General features: G+C 46.8%; 1 protein-coding gene across 1 annotated transcript in view; it reads right to left on the bottom strand.

Annotated features, from left to right (window-relative positions):
• Positions 1 to 18,917, bottom strand: part of add1 (adducin 1 (alpha)) — a 281,597-nt gene that overhangs the window by 181,217 nt on the left and 81,463 nt on the right. The window contains 1 exon segment of the mRNA XM_072515692.1: positions 720 to 933. Coding sequence (XP_072371793.1) covers positions 720 to 914 — 195 coding nt within the window. The 5' untranslated portion in view covers positions 915 to 933.

The following is an 18,917-nucleotide window of genomic DNA, read 5'->3' as shown; positions in this document are numbered from 1 at the left end:
CATTTCAGTGGGGAGGCAGTTAAGAGCCAACCACATCTCGGAGTGGGTCTGGAGTTACATGTAAGTCAGACCGGGTAAGGGCGACAGATTTGCTTCCCTGAAGGGCATTACTCAGCCAGCTGGGTTTTCACGACAATCAATAATGGTTTCATGGTCAGCCTTAGATTTTTATTTCCAGATACTTATTGGATTCAATTGCCACCATCTGCTGTGGTGGGATTCGAACCCAGACCGATTCTTGTACTACAGAGACATCAAGGGCTCTCTGGCTGAGTCAAGATCAGAGCAGCCATGATCTTACATCTTTGGACACTACGGGGCAATTTAGCATGGCCAATCTATCTAACCTGCACATCTTTAGACTGTGGGAGCAAACTGGTGCACCTGGAGGAAACTCACGCTGACATGAGGATAAAGTGCAAACTCCACACAGACAGTCGCCCAAGGCTGGAATTGAACACGGGTCCCTGGTGCTGTGAGGCAGCATTGCTAACCAGTGCCACCCTTGCCCTTCTTTTCTATGTATTCAAAAATATAATTGCACTGTTCTAATGTTTACAATATTTGGCCTAATATTTTAATTTGCCTACCATACACATTAAATAATTTACCTATGGTGAAATGATATCCGCCAAATTTTGTACCTACTCTTTAAAACAAATACCAATGAGCACTTGCACCGACAAAGATTCAATTAAAAGGGAAATGTTTGAGCTTACCGGACTCTGCAGAATCATGGAAACCCTTTTTCTTTGCTCCATCATGTTGAAATCCTGACGCAAATCTGGTGGCATATTCCTCTCTCTGAGGTATTCCGGATTATTCTCATCAACTCGGTCGAAGTATTTCTCCTTATGCGGAGCAGTTGATGGAGGTGGGGAAGTAACCACCCCTACGCCAGAGTCACCATTCATAGCAAGACGTTTTAGGAACCTATGAGGGGAAACCCACATAAACCAAAATCAATAACTAATAAATGACTAAAAAGACTTATCAGAGAAAATAGTCCACCTCATCCAGTTTGAGAGTTACTGGTCTTGAACAAAAAACAATCAGTAAAGATTTTAGTGAAGTTGACAGTTTTCTCCACCATCACATTAATTTTTAAAATATATTTCTATTTGAACTCCCAAGTTCAGTTAAAAGTGCCAGAGGAGTTAACATTAAAATTGTATTTAATAAACTAGGGTTCCAAGTACGTGAAAAGTTTAAAATTGTTGCATGTCAGAAATTAAAAGCCATGCCATTAAATAGAGGATTACCAATATCTTTGTACTGTTACAAAGATTAAATAGAAGTTATCAAGTATTAGTGCTGATAAAAACATTTGAATTAAAGATGAATTTGAAGCAGTCAAAATTTATTTATTTTTCCCTATTCCCAAAGAAATCTCAATTCTTTTTCAACTAAACTGGAACTGAATTTTAAATGTAACAATGAGGATTCTTTTTAAAGTCTTAGATATTGACACGTGATTTTTAAAGAAAAGCTGTAGACAATCCACAAGAAACGTTTTGTAATACACAAGAACAACAACCCCCCCCCAACATAACCTTAGACTCCCTTGTAGATCAAAAATCTATTGAATTAAGCTTGGACTATTCAATGACCCAGACTCCATTGCTCTGGGTGGAAGAGAATTCCAAAGGCTAGCGAACATCAGAAGAAATTACTCCTGATCTCCATATTAAATGGGAGATCACTTATTATTGACCTGTGACCCATAGTTCTCGATTCCCCCGAGAGGAAAAATATGCTTTCAGACTCTACCCTGTCAAGCCCCTCAGAATCTTGGGCGTCATTCTCCGACCCCCCAGCGGGTCGGAGAATGGCCGTTGGCCGCAGTGAATCCCGCCCCCGCCGGTTGCCGAAGTCTCCGGTACCGGAGATTGGGCGGGGGCGGGAATCGGGCCGCGCCGTTTGGCGGGCCCCCTGCTCAATTCTCCGGCCGGATGGGCCGAAGTCCTGCCGAGAAATTGCCTGTCCCGCCGGCGTAAATTAGAGTACCTATTTACCGGCGGCGTGGGCGGGCTCCGGGGTCCTGGGGGGGGGGGGGGGGGGGGGGGGGGGGGCACGGTGGCCTGGCCCACAATCGGGGCCCACCGATCCGTGGGCGGGCCTGTGCCGTGGGGGCACTCTTTCCCTTCCGCCTCCGCAACAGTCTCCACCATGGCGGAGGCAGAAGAGACTCTCCCCACTGCGCATGCGCAGGAAACTGTCAGCGGCCGCTGACACTCCCGCGCATGCGCCGCCGCGACATGTCATTTCCGCGCCAGCTAGCGGGGCAACAAAGGCCGTTTCCGCCAGCTGGCGGGGCGGAAATCCCTCCGGCGCCGGCCTAGCCCCTCAATGTGGGGGCTCGGCCCCCAAAGATGCGGAGCATTCCGCACCTTTGGGGCGGCGCGATGCCAGTCTGATTGGCGCCGTTTTGGGCGCCAGTCGACAGACATCGCGCCGTTTGGGGAGAATTTCGCCCCTTACCTATTTCAATAAGATCTTCTCTCATTCTTCTAAACTCCAATTGGTGTAGGTCCAACCTGCTCAAACCTTCTTTTTAAAAAAAATATATTTTATTCAAAAAAATTTTCGGCCAAACAAAACAGTACAAAAATTTTTCCCTTTTACAACAATATAACGATATAAATAATAGTGACCGTTTTTAACAAATAAATAAATAATATATAAACTAAATGGCAACAGCCATAACAAAATATTAACTCTCCCAAATAATAAAGTCAAACACGCCAATATACATATCCAAGTATAAATATCCATACAAAAACACCCCTGAGGACCCACCCGAGCCCCCCCCCCCCGGGTTGCTGCTGCTACTTTCCCAGTTCTTTTATCGTTCTGCGAGATAGTCAATGAACGGTTGCCACCGCCTGGTGAACCCTTGAGCCGAACCTCTTAGTGCGAACTTTATCCGTTCCAGTTTTATAAACCCTGCCATGTCGTTTATCCAGGCCTCCACGCCCGGGGGTTTAGCTTCCTTCCACATTAACAATATCCTTCGCCGGGCTACTAGGGACGCAAAGGCCAAAACATCAGCCTCTCTCGCCTCCTGCACTCCCGGCTCTTCTGCAACCCCGAATACAGCCAACCCCCAGCTTGGCTCGACCCGGACCCCCACCACCTTCAAAAGCACATTTGCCACCCCCCCCCCCCCCCCCAGAACCCATGCAGTGCCGAGCATGACTAAAACATGTGGGTGTGGTTCGCTGGGCTTCTCGCGCATCTCCCGCACCTATCCTCTACCCCGAAAAATTTACTGAGCCTTGCTCCGGTCATGTGCGCCCTGTGCAAGACCTTGAATTGTATCAGGCTAAGCCTGGCACACGAGGACGAAGAGTTTACCCTGCGTAGGGCATCTGCCCACAGCCCCTCTTCGATCTCTTCCCCCAGCTCTTCTTCCCATTTTCCCTTCAGCTCATCCACCATGACCTCCACCTCGTCTCTCATTTCCCTGTATATATCTGACACCCTACCATCCCCCACCCATGTCCCCGAAATCACTCGATCCTGAATCTCCTGCGTCGGGAGCTGCGGAAATTCCCTCACCTGTTGCCTCACAAAAGCCCTCAATTGCATATACCGAAATGCATTCCCCTGGGGCAACCCGTATTTTTCCGTCAGCGCTCCCAGACTCGCAAACGTCCAGTCTAGAAACAGATCCCTCAGTTGCAAAATCCCTGCTCTCTGCCATGTTCTAAATCCCCCATCTATTCTCCCCGGACAAACCTATGATTATTCCTTATCGGGGACCGCACCGAGGCACCCGTCATTCCCTTATGCCGTCTCCACTGCCCCCAAATTTTCAGCGTTGCCACCACCACTGGACTTGTGGTGTATTTCTTCGGGGAGAACGGCAACGGCGCCGTCGCCAATGCTTGTAGGCTGGTTCCTTTACAGGACGCCATTTCCAGTCTCTTCCACACCGCTCCCTCCCCTTCTCCCATCCACTTACACACCATTGAGATATTGGCGGCCCAATAATAATCACTTAAGCTCAGCAGTGCCAGTCCCCCCCCTATCCCTGCTACGCTGCAAAAAACCCCTCCTCACTCTCGGGGTCTTCCCAGCCCACACAAAGCTCATAACACTCTTCTCAATTTTTTTGAAAAAAGCCCTCGTAACCATCACCGGGAGGCACTGGAACACAAAAAGAAATCTCGGGAGGACTACCATTTTGACCGCCTGCACCCTGCCCACCAGTGACAGGGACACCATGTCCCATCTCTTAAAATCCTTCTCCATCTGTTCCACCAATCGTGTTAAATTAAGCCTATGTAGGGTTCCCCAGTACCTGGCTATCTGGATCCCTAAGCACCGGAAATCTGTTACCCTCCTCAGCGGTAAATCATCTATCCCCCTGCTCTGCTCCCCTGGTTGCACCACAAACAACTCACTCTTCCCCATATTCAATTTGTACCCCGAAAATTCCCCAAACTCCCTGAGTGTCCACATTATCTCAGGCATCCCCTCCACTGGGTCCGCAACATACAGCAATAGATCATCTGCATACAACGATACCCGGTGTTCTTCTCTGCCCCGGAGTACTCCCCTCCACTTCCTAGAGCCCCTCAGTGCTATGGCCAGCGGCTCAATTGCCAATGCAAACAGTAACGGAGACAGGGGACACCCCTGTCTTGTCCCTCTATAAAGACAGAAGTAGTCGGACCTCTGCCTGTTCGTGATCACACTTGCCACCGGGGCCCTATATAGCAGCTGTACCCATCCAATAAACCCCTCTCCAAAACCAAATCTCTTCAACACTTCCCATAGGTAGTCCCACTCCACTCTGTCAAATGCTTTCTCAGCGTCCATCGCCACCACTATCTCCGGCTCCCCCTCCGGCAGGGGAATCATCATCACCCCTAGCAGCCTCCGTATATTCGTGTTCAGCTGTCTCCCCTTAACGAACCCAGTTTGACCCTCGTGAACCACCCCCGGGACACAATCCTCTATCCTTGTCGCCATCACCTTGGCCAGGAGCTTAGCATCCACATTCAGGAGGGAAATAGGCCTGTAAGACCCGCACTGCAGCGAGTCTTTTTCCTTCTTTAAGAGTAACGATATCGTCGCCTCCGACATAGTCGGGGGCAACTTCCCCCTTTCCCTGGCCTCATTAAAGGTTCTCGTCAAAAGCGGGGCCATGTATTTCCTATAAAATTCCACCGGGAACCCATCCGGTCCCGGGGCCTTCCCCGCCTGCATGCTCCCAATCCCCTTTACCACCTCCTCCACCTCAATCCGTGCTCCCAGTCCCGCCCTCTCCTGCTCGGGAATTCCAGCCGATCTAGGAAATGCATCATTCCCTCCTTCCCTTCCGGGGGCTGAGCCTTATGCAGCCTCTCGTAGAATGCCTTAAACACCCCGTTCAATCTCACCTTCCTCATCCTCACCCCACCTATCTCCCTCGCCGCTCCCCTCTTCCTCAGTTGTTGGGCCAGTAACCGGCTTGCCTTCTCTCCATACTCATACTGTACTCCCTGTGCCCTCCTCCACTGTGCTTCTGCCTTGCCCGTGGTCAGCAGGTCAAATTCCATATGTAGCCTTTGTCTTTCCCTGTACAGTCCCTCCTCCGGAGCCTCTGCATATTGCCTGTCTACCCTCAGACGTTCTCTCAACAGTCGCTCCCTTTCTTTGCTCTCTTGCTTCCTTTTATGGGCCCTTATGGATATCAGTTCCCCTCTGACCACCGCCTTCAGCGCCTCCCAGACCTCTCCCACCTGGACCTCTCCGTTATCATTAAGCTCCAGGTACCCTTTTGATACACCCCCTCACCCTTAGACATACCCCCTCATCCGCCAACAACCCCACATCCAATCTCCAGAGTGGGTGCTGCTCCTTTTCCTCTCCTACCTCCAGATCTACCCAATGTGGAGCGTGGTCCAAAATGGCTATGGCCATGTACTCCGTCCCCGTCACCTTCGGAATCAGTGCCCTTCCCAGGACAAAAAAGTCTATCCGTGAATACACCTTGTGAACATGAGAGAAAAATGAAAACTCCTTACTCCTAGGCCTAATAAATCTCCAGGGGTCTACTCCTCCCACTGCTCCATGAAGTCCTTAAGCACCTTGGCCGCTGCCGGCCTCCTCCCAGTCTTAGACCTAGACCGGTCCAGCCCTGGATCAAGCACCGTATTGAAGTCTCCCCCCATTACCAGCTTTCCCGCCTCCAGGTCCGGGATACGGCCCAGCATACGCTTCATGAAGTTTACATCATCCCAGTTCGGTACGTATACGTTCACCAGAACCACCGCCTCCCCTTGCAATCTGCCACTCACCATCACCTATCTACCCCCACTGTCCGCCACTATGGTCTTTGCCTCAAACAGTACCCGTTTCCCCACTAAAATAGCCACCCCCCTATTCTTCGCATCTAAGCCCGAATGGAACACCTGCCTCACCCATCCTTTACATAGTCTGACCTGATTTGCCAGTTTCAGGTGCGTCTCCTGCAACATGACCACATCTGCCTTTAAATTCTTTAGGTGTACGAGTACCAGTGCCCTTTTAATCGGCCCATTCAGCCCTCTCACGTTCCACGTGATCAACCGGGTTGGGGGGCTCTTTACCCCCCCCCCCCCCATGTCGACTAGCCATCCCCTTTTCTAACCCAGCTCCTCACCCGGTTCCCACGTACCCGTATATCCCACCGACGGTGCTCTCTCGTCCCGACCACCCCGCCCCATAACAGCTCCCCCTTCCCCTTAGCAGCAGCAACCCAGTTAGCTCCCCCCCCCCCCTCCGCTAGATCCCTTTCTAGCGTAGTTGCACCCCCCCCACCCCCCCCCCCCCATGTTGCTCCCAGAAGTCAGCAAACTCTGGCTGACCTCAGCTTCCCCCGTTTGTCCTCGGCCCCTCATTGTGCGAGGTCCCCTCCTTCCTGCGTCCCCGTTCCCGCCACAATTACCATAGCGCTGGAGCAAAGCCCGCGTTCCCCCACTCAGCCCCGCCCCTGATGGCGCAGTTCCCTTCTCCTTTCCTTCCCACCGGCACCCACAGTTCCCCATACTCCCCCCCCCACGAGGGGAAAAGAGAAAAGTTACAAAATTGAAACATTGAAAAAATTCGAAAAATTCCCCACCCCCACATAATCACCCCACCACTTTATTACAGAAGCTTTTTCTCTCGCTAGACTATTCCAGCTTCTCGTCCACAATGAATGTCCACGCCTCTTCTGCCGTCTCAAAGTAGTGGTGCTTCCCTTGGTGCGTGACCCACAGTCTCGCCGGCTGCAACATTCCAAATTTAACCTTTTTGTGGAGCACCGCCTTAGCCCGGTTGAAACTTGCCCTCCTTCTCGCCACCTCCACACTCCAATCCTGGTACACACGGATCACCGCGTTCTCCCACCTGCAGCTCCGAGTTTTCTTCGCCCATCTTAGAACCATCTCTCTGTCATTGTAGCGGTGAAACCTCACCACTATGGCTCGAGGTATTTCTCCTGCCTTTGGTCTTCGCGCCAGAACTCGATAAGCTCCCTCCACCTCCAAAGGGCCCGTCGGGGCCTCCAATCCCATTAGCGAGTGAAGCATCATGCTCACATATGCCCCGACGTCCGCCCCCTCTGTGCCTTCGGGAAGACCCAAGACTCTTAAATTCTTCCAACTCGATTTATTCTCCAGGGCTTCCAACCTCTCCACACACCTTTTGTGCTGTGCCTCGTGCGACTCTGTCCTTACCACCAGGCCCTGTATTTCATCCTCATTCTCCGCAGCCTTTGCCTTCACAACCCGAAGCTCCAACTCATGGGTCCTCTGCGCCTCCTTTAGCCCTTCAATCGCCTGTAGCATCGGGGCCAACACCTCCTTCTTCAGCTCTTCCACACAGCGCCGCAGGAACTCTTGTTGCTCCGGGCCCCATACCAAACAGCCACCTTCCAACGCCATCTTGCTTCGAGCTTCCCATCCTTGCCGCCGCTCCAGTGGATCCACTGCAATCCGGCCGCTATCCTCTCCTTTATCCATATTTATCATCATAGAATTTACAGTGCAGAAGGAGGCCATTCGGCCCATCGAGTCTGCACCGGCTCTTGGAAAGAGCACCCTACCCAAGGTCAACATCGCCACCCTATCCCCATAACCCAGTAACCCCACCCAACACTAAGGGCAATTTTGGACACCAAGGGCAATTTATCACGGCCAATCCACCTAACCTGCACATCTTGGGGACTGTGGGAGGAAACCGGAGCACCCGGAGGAAACCCACGCACACACGGGGAGGATCTGCAGACTCCGCACAGACAGTGACCCAAGCCGGAATCGAATCTGGGACCCTGGAGCTGTGAAGCAATTGTGCTATCCACAAGGCTACCGTGCTGCCCGTAGTGTATCCGGGGGGATTCCCTCCTATTTCACCGCACAATGATTTTGGCCGTTAAAAATTGCCGTTGGGGCTCCTAATAAGAGCCCAAAAGTCCGTTTCAACGGGAGGTGCCGAAACATGCGACTTAGCTGGTCATCGCCGCACCCGGAAGTCTCTCAAACCTTCTTCTTAAGACAACCCTTTCATTCCAGGAATAAATCTAGTGAAGCTTCTCTGAACTACATCAATGGAAGTATATCCCTCCTTAAGTAAGGTGATTAAAACCATACACAGTACTCTAGGACAGACCGCAATCTGTCAGGATAGGCAACAGCACCTCCTCCACAATAGTCCTCAACATCGGAGCCCCGCAAGGATGTGTGCTCAGTCCTCTATACACACCTGTGTGACAAGATTTAACTCCAACTCAATCTATAAATTTGCAGGTGGTACGACTGTGGTGGGTCGTATCTCAAACAACGACGAATCAGAATACAGAAGGGAAATAAATCACTTGGTTGCATAGTGTACCGAAAACAACCTCTCTAACCGCTCTCTGAATGTCGGAAAGATCAAGGAACTGATCGACTTCAGGAAGCGCAGCACCCCCCCCCCCATTTGTCAGTGCACTCTAGAACATAGAACATTACAGCGCAGTACAGGCCCTTCGACCCTCCATGTTGCGCCGACCTGCGAAAGCCCATCTACACTATCCCCTTATCGTCCATATGTCTATCCAATGACCATTTGAATGCCCTTAGTGTTGGCGAGTCCACTACTGTTGCAGGCAGGGCATTCCACGCCCTTACTACTCTCTGAGTAAAGAACCTACCTCTGACGTCTGTCTTATATCTATCTCCCCTCAATTTAAAGCTATGTCCCCCTCATGCTAGACATCACCATCCGAGGAAGAAGGCTCTCACTGTCCACCCTATCCAATCCTCTGATCATCTTGTATGTCTCAATTAAGTCACCTCTTAAACCTTCTTCTCTCTAACGAAAACAGCCTCAAGTCCCTCAGCCTTTCCTCATAAGATCTTCCCTCCATACCAGGCAACATTCTGGTAAATCCCCTCTGCACCCTTTCCAATGCTTCCACATCCTTCCTATAACGCGGCGACCAGAATTGCACGCAGTACTCCAAATGCATCCGCATCAGTTTTGTACAGCTGCAACATGACCTCATGGCTCCGAAGCTCAAACCCTCTATCAATAAAAGCTAACACATCGTACCCCTTCTCAACAACCCTCTCAACCTGGGTGGCAACTTTCAGGGATCTATATACATGGACACCGAGATCTCTCTGCTCATCCACACTGCCAAGAATCTTACCATTAGCCCAGTACTCGGTCTTCCTGTTATTCCTTCAAAAATGAATCACCTCACACTTTTCTGCATTAAACTCCATTTGCCACCTCTCAGCCCAGCGCTGCAGCTTATCTATGTCCCTCTGTAACTTGTAACATCCTTCCGCACTGTCCACAACTCCACCGACTTGTGTCATCTGCAAATTTATTCACCCATCCTTCTACGCCCTCCTCCAGGTCATTTATAAAAATGACAAACAGCAGTGGCCCCAAAACAGATCCTTGTGGTACACCACTAGTAACTGGACTCCAGTCTGAACATTTCCCATCAACCACCACCCTTTGTCTTCTTCCAGCTAGCCAATTCCTGATCCAAACTGCTAAATCACACCGAATCCCATGCCTCTGTATTTTCTGCAGTAGCCTACCGTGGGGAACCTTATCAAACGCTTTACTGAAATCCATATACACCACATCAACTGCTTTACCCTCATCCACCTGTTTGTTCACCTTCTCAAAGAACTCAATAAGGTTTGTGAGGCACGATCTACCCTTCACAAAACCGTGTTGACTATCTCTAATCAAATTATTCCTTTCCAGATGAGTATACATCCTATCTCTTATAAACCTTTCCAACACTTTGCCCACAACAGAAGTAAGGCTCACTGGTCTATAGTTACTGGGGTCGTCTCTACTCCCCTTCTTGAACAAGGGGACAACATTTGCTATCCTCCAGTCTTCTGGCACTATTCCTGTAGACAAAGATGACTTAAAGATCAAAGCCAAAGGCTCAGCAATCTCCTCCCTAGCTTCCCAGAGAATCCTAGGATAAATCCCATCCGGCCCAGGGGACTTATCTATTTTCACACTTTCCAGAATTGCTAACACCTCCTCCTTATGAGCCTCAAGCCCTTCTAGTCAAGTAGCCTGAATCTCCGTATTCTCCTCGACAACATTGTCCTTTTCCTGTGAGAATACTGACGAAAAATATTCATTTAGCACCTCTCCTATCTCCTCGGACTCCAAGCACAACTTCCCACTACTATCCTTGACTGGCCCTACTCTTACCCTAGTCATTCGTTAATTCCTGACATATCTATAAAAAGCTTTAGGGTTATCCTTGATCCTACCTGCCAAAGACTTCTCGTGTCCCCTCCTGGCTCTTCTTAGCTGTCTCTTTAGGTCCTTCCTAGCTAACTTGTAACTCTCGAACGCCCTAACTGAACCATCATGTCTCATCTTTACATAAGCCTCCTTCTTCCTTTTGACAAGTGTTTCGACTGCTTTAGTAAACCACGGTTCTCTTGCTCGACCACTTCCTCCCTGCCTGACAGGTACGTACTTATCAAGGACACGCAGTAGCTGTTCCTTGAACAAGCTCCACATTTCCATTGTGCCCATCCCCTGCAGTTTTCCTCTCCATCCGATGCACCCCAAGTCTTGCATCATAATTGCCTTTCCCCCAGATATAACTCCTACCCTGCGGTGTATACCTATCCCTTTCCATCATTAAAGTAAACTTAATCGAATTGAGGTCACTATCACCAAAATGCTCACCTACCTCCAAATCTAACACCTGTCCTGGTTCATTACCCAGTAACAAATGCAATATGGCCTCGCCTCTCGTTGGCCTATCTACATACTGTGTCAGGAAACCCTCCTGCACACATTGGACAAAAACAGACCCATCTAAAGTACTCGAACTATAGCGTTTCCAGTCAATATTTGGAAAGTTGAAGTCCCCCATAACAACTACCCTGTTGCTTTCGCTCCTATCCAGAATCATCTTTGCAATCCTTTCCTCTACATTTCTGGAACTTTTCGGAGGCCTATAGAAAACCCCTAACAAGGTGACCTCTCCTTTCCTGTTTCTAACCTCAGCCCATACTACCTCAGTAGACGAGTCCTCATCAAACGTCCTTTCTGCCACCGTAATACTGTCCTTGACTAACAATGCCAGCCCTCCCCATCTTACCACCTTCCCTGGGCTTACTGAAATATCTAAACCCCGGCACCTGCAACAACCATTCCTGTCCCTGCTCTATCCATGTCTCCGAAATGGCCACAACATCGAAGTCCCAGGTACCAACCGGAATCCAGAATAAGGTGGGCAAGTTCACCCACCTTATTCCGGATGCTCCTGGCATTGAAGAAGACACACTTTAAACCCGGTACACTCCTGCAACTTTGAAACCTTACTCATGACCTCATTACTCTCAACCTCCTGTATACTGGAGCTACAATTCAGGTTCCCAAGCTGCTGAACTAATTTAAACCCTCCCGAAGAGCATTAGCAAATTTCCCCCCCCAGGATATTGGTACCCCTCTGGTCCAGGTGTAGATTATTCTGTCGATTATTCTTTTTTTGTCTACTATGTGGACGTTCCCTTGGCCACAGAAAAATACTTTTCACTGTACTTTGGTACATGTGACAATAAATCAAATCAAACAGGTGTGGTCTCAATTGCAATTGTAGCAAGACTTTTATACTTCATTCCCCAACATCCATTTTCATTCCTAATTACTTGCTGAACCTGCATGCTAATGTTTTGTGATTAATATACAAGGCACCCAGATCCCTCTGTACCACAGAAAATAATATTCCGCTTTTCTATTCTTCCCACCAAAGTGGTCAACCACACATATTTCTACATTATACTCCATCCGCCAATTTTTTCTCCACTCGCTTAACTTATCTATATTCTTTTACAGATCCTGTGTCCTCCTCACAACTTACTTCCCTACTATCTTTCTATACTCAGCAAAACTGGCTACGGCATGTTCAATCCCTTCATCAAAGTCATCTTTACAGATTGTAAATAGTGGTACTCCACTGTTCGCCAATTTGAAAACGAGCCATTTATCCTAGTCAGTTAGCCAACTCTCTAACTTTCACACACACACATCTTGTTCCATTTCATCTGTAAATTAAACCAGTCAACAACATGAACAAAACAGGATTACAGGAGAGGGAAGCTCAGTGAATTTCAAATTCAGCTTTCATAGAAACATAGAAAATAGGAGCAGGAGGAGGCTGGTCGGCCTTTCAAGCCTGCTCCGCCATTCATGATGATCATGGCTGATCATCCAAGTCAATAGCCTAATCCCGCCTTCCCCTGATCTCCTTTGATCCCTTTCGCCCCCAAGTGCTTTATCTAACTGCTTACTGAAAACAACTACTTCATGGATATGCCCAAACATGGTGTTAACAAACAAACTTGAGCAAATTATTTTGACAACTACAAATGCACTTCCCCATACAAGCAGTCCTCCTGTAGTAGCATTCCTGAAAATCATGATTTTAAGTGAACTGACTTTAAGTGAATAGGTTCATAAGAACATAAGAACTAGGAACAGGAATAGACCATCTGGCCCCTCAAGCCTGCTCCGCCATTTAATGAGATCATGGCTGATCTTTGTGGACTCAGCTCCACTCTCCGGCCCGTACACCATGTCCCCGAATCCCTTTATTCTTTAGAAAGGTATCTATATTTTTCTTAAAAATTTTTAAAGAAGGAGCCTTAACTGCTTCACTGGGCAAGGAATTCCACAGATTCACAACCCTTTGGGTGAAGACGTTCCTCCTAAACTCGGTCCTAAATCTATTTCCCCTTATTTTGAGGCTATGCCCCCTAGTTCTGCTTTCCCCGACCAGTGGAAACAACCTGCCCGCATCTATCCTATCTATTCCCTTCATAATTTTATATGTTTCAATAAGATCCCCCCGCATCCTTCTAAGCTCCAATGAGTACAGTCCCAGTCTACTCAACCTCTCGTCATAATCTAATCCCCTCAACTCTGGGATCAACCTAGTGAATCTCCTCTGCACTCCCTCCAGTGCCAATATGTCCTTTCTCAGGTAAGGAGACCAAAGCTGAACACAATACTCCAGATGTGGCCTCACCAACACCTTAACCATAACAGCATAACCTCCCTAGTCTTGAACTTCATCCCTCTAGCAATGAAAGACAAAACTCGATTAGCCTTCTTAATCACCTGTTGCACCTGCACTCCAACTTTTTGCGACTCGTGCACCAGCACACCCAGGTCCCTCTGCACAGCAGCATGTTTTAACATCTTACCGTTTAAATAATAATCCATTCTGCTGTTATTCCTCCAAAAATGGATAGCCTCACACTTGACAACATTGAATTCCATCTGCCAGACCCTAGCCCATTCACCTAACCTATCCAAATCCTTCTGCAGACTTCCGGTATCCTCGGCACTTTTTGCTTTACCACTCATCTTAGTGTCGTCTGCAAACTTTGACACACTGCACTTGGTCCCCAACTCCAAATCATCTATGTAGATTGTGAACAACTGCGGGCCCACACTGATCCTCGAGGGACCCCACTAGTTACAGGTTGCCAACCAGAGAAACACCCATTTATCCCCACTCTCTGCTTTCTGTTAGTTAACCAATCCTCTACCCATGCTACCACTTTACCCTCAATGCCATGCATCTTTAGTTTATGCAGCAACCTGTTGTGTGGCACCTGGTCAAAAGCTTTCTGGAAGTCCAGATATACCACATCCATTGGCTCCCCGTTATCTACTGCACTGGTAACGTCCTCAAAAAATTCTACCAAATTAGTCAGACACGACCTACCCTTTATGAACCCATGCTGCGTCTGCCCAATGGGACAATTTCCCTCCAGGTGCCCCGCTATTTCCTCCTTAATGATAGATTCCAGCATTTTCCCTACAACCGAAGTTAAGCTTACCGGCCTATAATTACCCGCTTTCTGCCGACCTCCTTTTTTAAACAGTGGTGTCACGTTTGCCACTTTCCAATCCTCTGGGACCACTCCAGAGTCTAGTGAATTTTGACAAATTATCACTAGTGCGTTTACAATTTCCCTAGCCATCTCTTTTAACACTCTGGGATGCATTCCATCAGGGCCAGGAGGCTTGTCTACCTTTAGCCCCATTAGCTTGCCCAATACTGCCTCCTTAGTGATTACAATCATCTCAAGGTCCTCACCTATCATATCTTTATTTCCATCAGTCACTGGCATGTTCTTTGTGTCTTCCACTGTGAAGACTGACCCAAAAAACCTGTTCAGCTCCTCAGCCATTTCCCCGTCTCCTATTATTAAATCTCCCTTCTCATCTTCCAAAGGACCAATATTTACCTTAGCTACTCTTTTTTGTCTTATATATTTGTAGAAGCTTTTACTATCTGCTTTTATGTTCTGAGCCAGTTTACTTTCATAGTCTACCTTACTCTTCTTTATAGCTTTGTTAGTAGCTTTCTGTTGTCCCCTAAAGACTTCCCAGTCCTCTAGTCTCCCACTAATTTTTGCCACTTTGTATGTTTTTTCCTTCAATTTGATACTCTCCCTCACCTCCTTAGATATCCACGGTCGATTTTTCCCTTTTCTACCGTCTTTCTTTTTTGTCGGTCTGAACCTTTTCTGAACATTGTGAAAGATCGCTCGGAAGGTTCTCCACTGTTCCTCAACTGCTTCACCATGAAGTCTTTGCTCCCAGTCTACCTTAGCTAGTTCTTCTCTCATCCCATTGTAATCGCCTTTGTTTAAGCACAAAACACTAGTGTTTGATTTTGCCTTGTCATCCTCCAACTGTATTTTAAATTCCACCATATTGTGGTCGCTCCTTCCAAGAGGATCCCGAACTATGAGATCATTAATCAATCCTGCCTCATTACACAGGACCAGATCTAGGACCGCTTGTTCCCTTGTCGGTTCCATTACATACTGTTACAGGAAATTACCCCGGACACATTCTATAAACGCCTCCTCAAGGCTGCCTTTACCAACCTGGTTAAACCAATCGACACGCAGGTTAAAATCTCCCATGATAACCGCTGTACCATTTCTACATGCATCCGTTATTTCTTTGCTTATTGCCTGCCCTACCATCCTGTTACTATTTGGTGGCCTATAGACTACTCCTGTCAGTGACCTTTTCGCCTTACTATTCCTGATTTCCACCCAAATTGATTCAACCGTGTCCTCCATAGCACCAATATCATCCCTTACTATTGCCCGGATGCCATCCTTAAACAACAAAGCTACACCACCGCCCTTACCGTCCATTCTATCCTTTCGTATAGTTTGATACCCTTGGATATTTAACTCCCAGTCATGACCATCTTTTAACCATGTTTCAGTAATGGCCACTAAATCATAGTCATTCACGATGATTTGCGCCATCAACTCATTCACCTTATTCCGTATACTACGAGCATTCAGGTAAAGTACACTTATGCTGTTTTTTATGTCTTTGTTATGAATCCTAACACCTTGATCAGTAACTTTTTGCAAATTATTTTTCCTCTTGCCCTTTCTCCTAATTTTCCTCGTCTTTGAACCCATATCTCTACATAATAACCTGTCACGTAACCTGCTGCCTTGCTCTCCATTAACCATTATACTGTCCATAGCTTTACCCTTCCCTTCCCCCCAACTTGCTAGTTTAAAGTCCTTGTGACCAACCTATTTATCCTATTCGCTAGAACACTGGTCCCCGAATGGTTCAGGTGAAGACCGTCCCAACGGTACAGGTCCCTCCTGCCCCAGTACTAATGCCAATGCCCCATAGGAATCAATTATAAAGCTGCAGTTAGGTTCCTTTGGGACATTTCTCACCCAGAAAAATATGTACACGTTGAAATATTGTACCATAATTGGTAGCACTGTGCATTTCTAGCGGAAATAACTTCCAAAATAAAATATATAATCAATACAATATACAATGCAAAATATGTAAGAGTTACAGTACTTTTTAAATTGCCTAGCTCCATCGTGGCAGAGATTGGGCAGTGCAGGTAGCAGTTGAAGCCCAAGGACTACCTGTACTGACCAACATCTGCCAACAGACAGAGCCCAGGACTTCAGTGCAAGATCAGGGATCAAGCCACCAGCCAGGAGTGGAGCAGTAAAAACAGAGGCAGGGGAGGAAAGGCTGGCAGCATGGAGAAGGCGGGACTGACAGCAAGAAGCTAAGCTTTGCAGGAAAGGTCATGTGTGCAGGTAAGCCACAGAAGACAACATAAAAGTGAAACTGGCAATGTTAGGTGTATATATTTACCCTACTTTATGAACAATGTTAAAGTGAAACAACATTAAGTGAGTCAATGTTAAACAAAGACTTACAAAACTGAAATTCGTTACAATGTCCAATTAAAACCTCTTTTGAAATAGTCACAAAAGCCTGAACAAAAAAATTATATAAATAGTATTTTAAAATATATCAGATTCCTTTAATATTAATTTGGAGTGTAATTTTAAAATTACCCACATAAAAACACTCAAATTCGATCTCACTCCAATGTGTGGTTTCCCGGAGTACCACATCTAAAGCTTCACTTTATTCAGAAGGATTTCAGGAGAGGGGCTGTTGGATTACTCAAGAAAACAACTCACTCCACACGTAGCTACTTTTGCAGATATCAATGACAGTCATATCAATCCAAAAGACAAATGAATAAGATCCCAAGCTGGAGAATAAGGTACAGTCAAAAATAATATTTCTAAAATTAACAGTTTAGTATTTGTTTAATAAAAGCTTAAGATCTTAACTGGACTGTGATTTCTTAAAAATAAAATATTACAAAACCCCAACTTTTTCATTTCTTTGTCTTCTTTCCACAGGCCTTCCTTTAGCTCCAAATCTTGGACAATGAAAAGCCAGTGACCTTCAAGGAATGCTAAAATATTGGCTCACATTAAGGCTTGAATTCAGGATAGCAACTATAAATTTTATTGTACTAATTTATTCCCAACTTCACTTTAACAACTCCAATGCCAATCACCTTCATGAATATTCAGGCATACTCTCCAGTAGACATCACAGCCAAGTTGTGCATTCTGAAAGCTTTTATCATAGAAATACTCGAGACTATTTACAGACCATGAATTTAAAATGTAGAAAATAAATCTTGCTGAATAACAGGCTCTGCCCTTTACATTAATTCCCTGCAGACAGGACGGTAGAATACCTAAACCACAGCTACTCTTAAATGGAATGAAATTTGCATCTGTATGATATTTCTAGGCTTAGTTAACAGCCATCTTCAGGCAGAATCCGCCCAACATTTGAACCCCGATTGTAAGATCTGAAATCATATCAGCTTCTAAAAATTACAGAAACGCAATTAACTTTCACTCTGGTTATGATATTAGTGTTAAGATACGTTAATGAGTACGAGAACCATGTATGCAAGTTAAATGAGCAAAAAACTAGGTGGTTTTTCTTTTCAAAATAGGCCAGCAAATGTTGGAACAAATTCTCAACTTTGCAGAGCAGATTCACTGCAAACATTCAACATCAAGTTGGACAACTGCTAACAATGGTCAACACAAATGTGCACTAAAAGGTAGGTGGAGTACTGGAGTGGGAGTGGAGGAGAATTCCCCAGATTTCTCCTCATCAAGAAATTTCATGAATGGCTGTTTGGAGGGGGGTGCAGGGGGGTGTCAATAGAAATCATAGTTTGCTAGACTTGCACCATGACAGTATGGGATATATGTGATACGTCTGTTTTAAAAAAAACATTCATAGATTGAAGAGGTTAAGGCTGCGAGGATTTGATAGGGGAGTCTGAACAAAGTACATAAGGAGAACCTGCTCAGACTTCCAAAAGGATCGAGAATGAGAAGGCACAGATTTTAAAGTAATTTGCAAAAGAAACTAAAGCAATATGGAGAATTGCTCACTTGGAAAGCTGGCGTAGACGTGGTGGGCCGAATGGCCACCTTCTGCACTGTAGGGATTCTCTGATTCAAAGACTCACAACCATCTGATGAGAAAATTTTCCTCACCTCGTCTTTTAAAAAAAAAAAAAAAATTGAGTACCCAATTCATTTTTTCCAATTGAGGGGCAATTTAGCGTGGCCAATCCACCTGGCTTGCACATCTTTGGGTTGTGGGGGCGAAACCCATGCAAACACGGGGAGAATGTGCAAACTCCACAAGGAAAGTGACCCAGAACCAGGAACGAACCTGGGACCTTGGCACCATGAGGCAGCTAACCACTGTGCCACCCTGCTACCCCTCATTAACCCTTTATTTTTGAACAGTGATCCCTAGTTCTAGATTTTCGCTCAAGTGGAAACATCCTTTCCACATCGACCTTACCAAGATCCCTCAGGATCCATTGTGTTTCAACCAACCTGTATGTGCTCTCCTTGCAGCGAAGGAGATTGATGCTTCAAGGTGACTTAGACAAGTGGAAAGAGTGGGCAAATACATGGCAGATGCAGTATAACATAGATAAATGTGAAGTTATCCACTTTGGACAAAGAAAGTAAAGCATTTGACAAGGTCCC

The sequence above is a fragment of the Scyliorhinus torazame genome, chromosome 9, assembly GCF_047496885.1.
Source record: "Scyliorhinus torazame isolate Kashiwa2021f chromosome 9, sScyTor2.1, whole genome shotgun sequence".
NCBI lineage: Eukaryota > Metazoa > Chordata > Chondrichthyes > Carcharhiniformes > Scyliorhinidae > Scyliorhinus > Scyliorhinus torazame.
The sequence above is the reverse complement of the archived record's forward strand: the minus strand, read 5'-3'. Positions and strand labels throughout refer to the sequence as shown.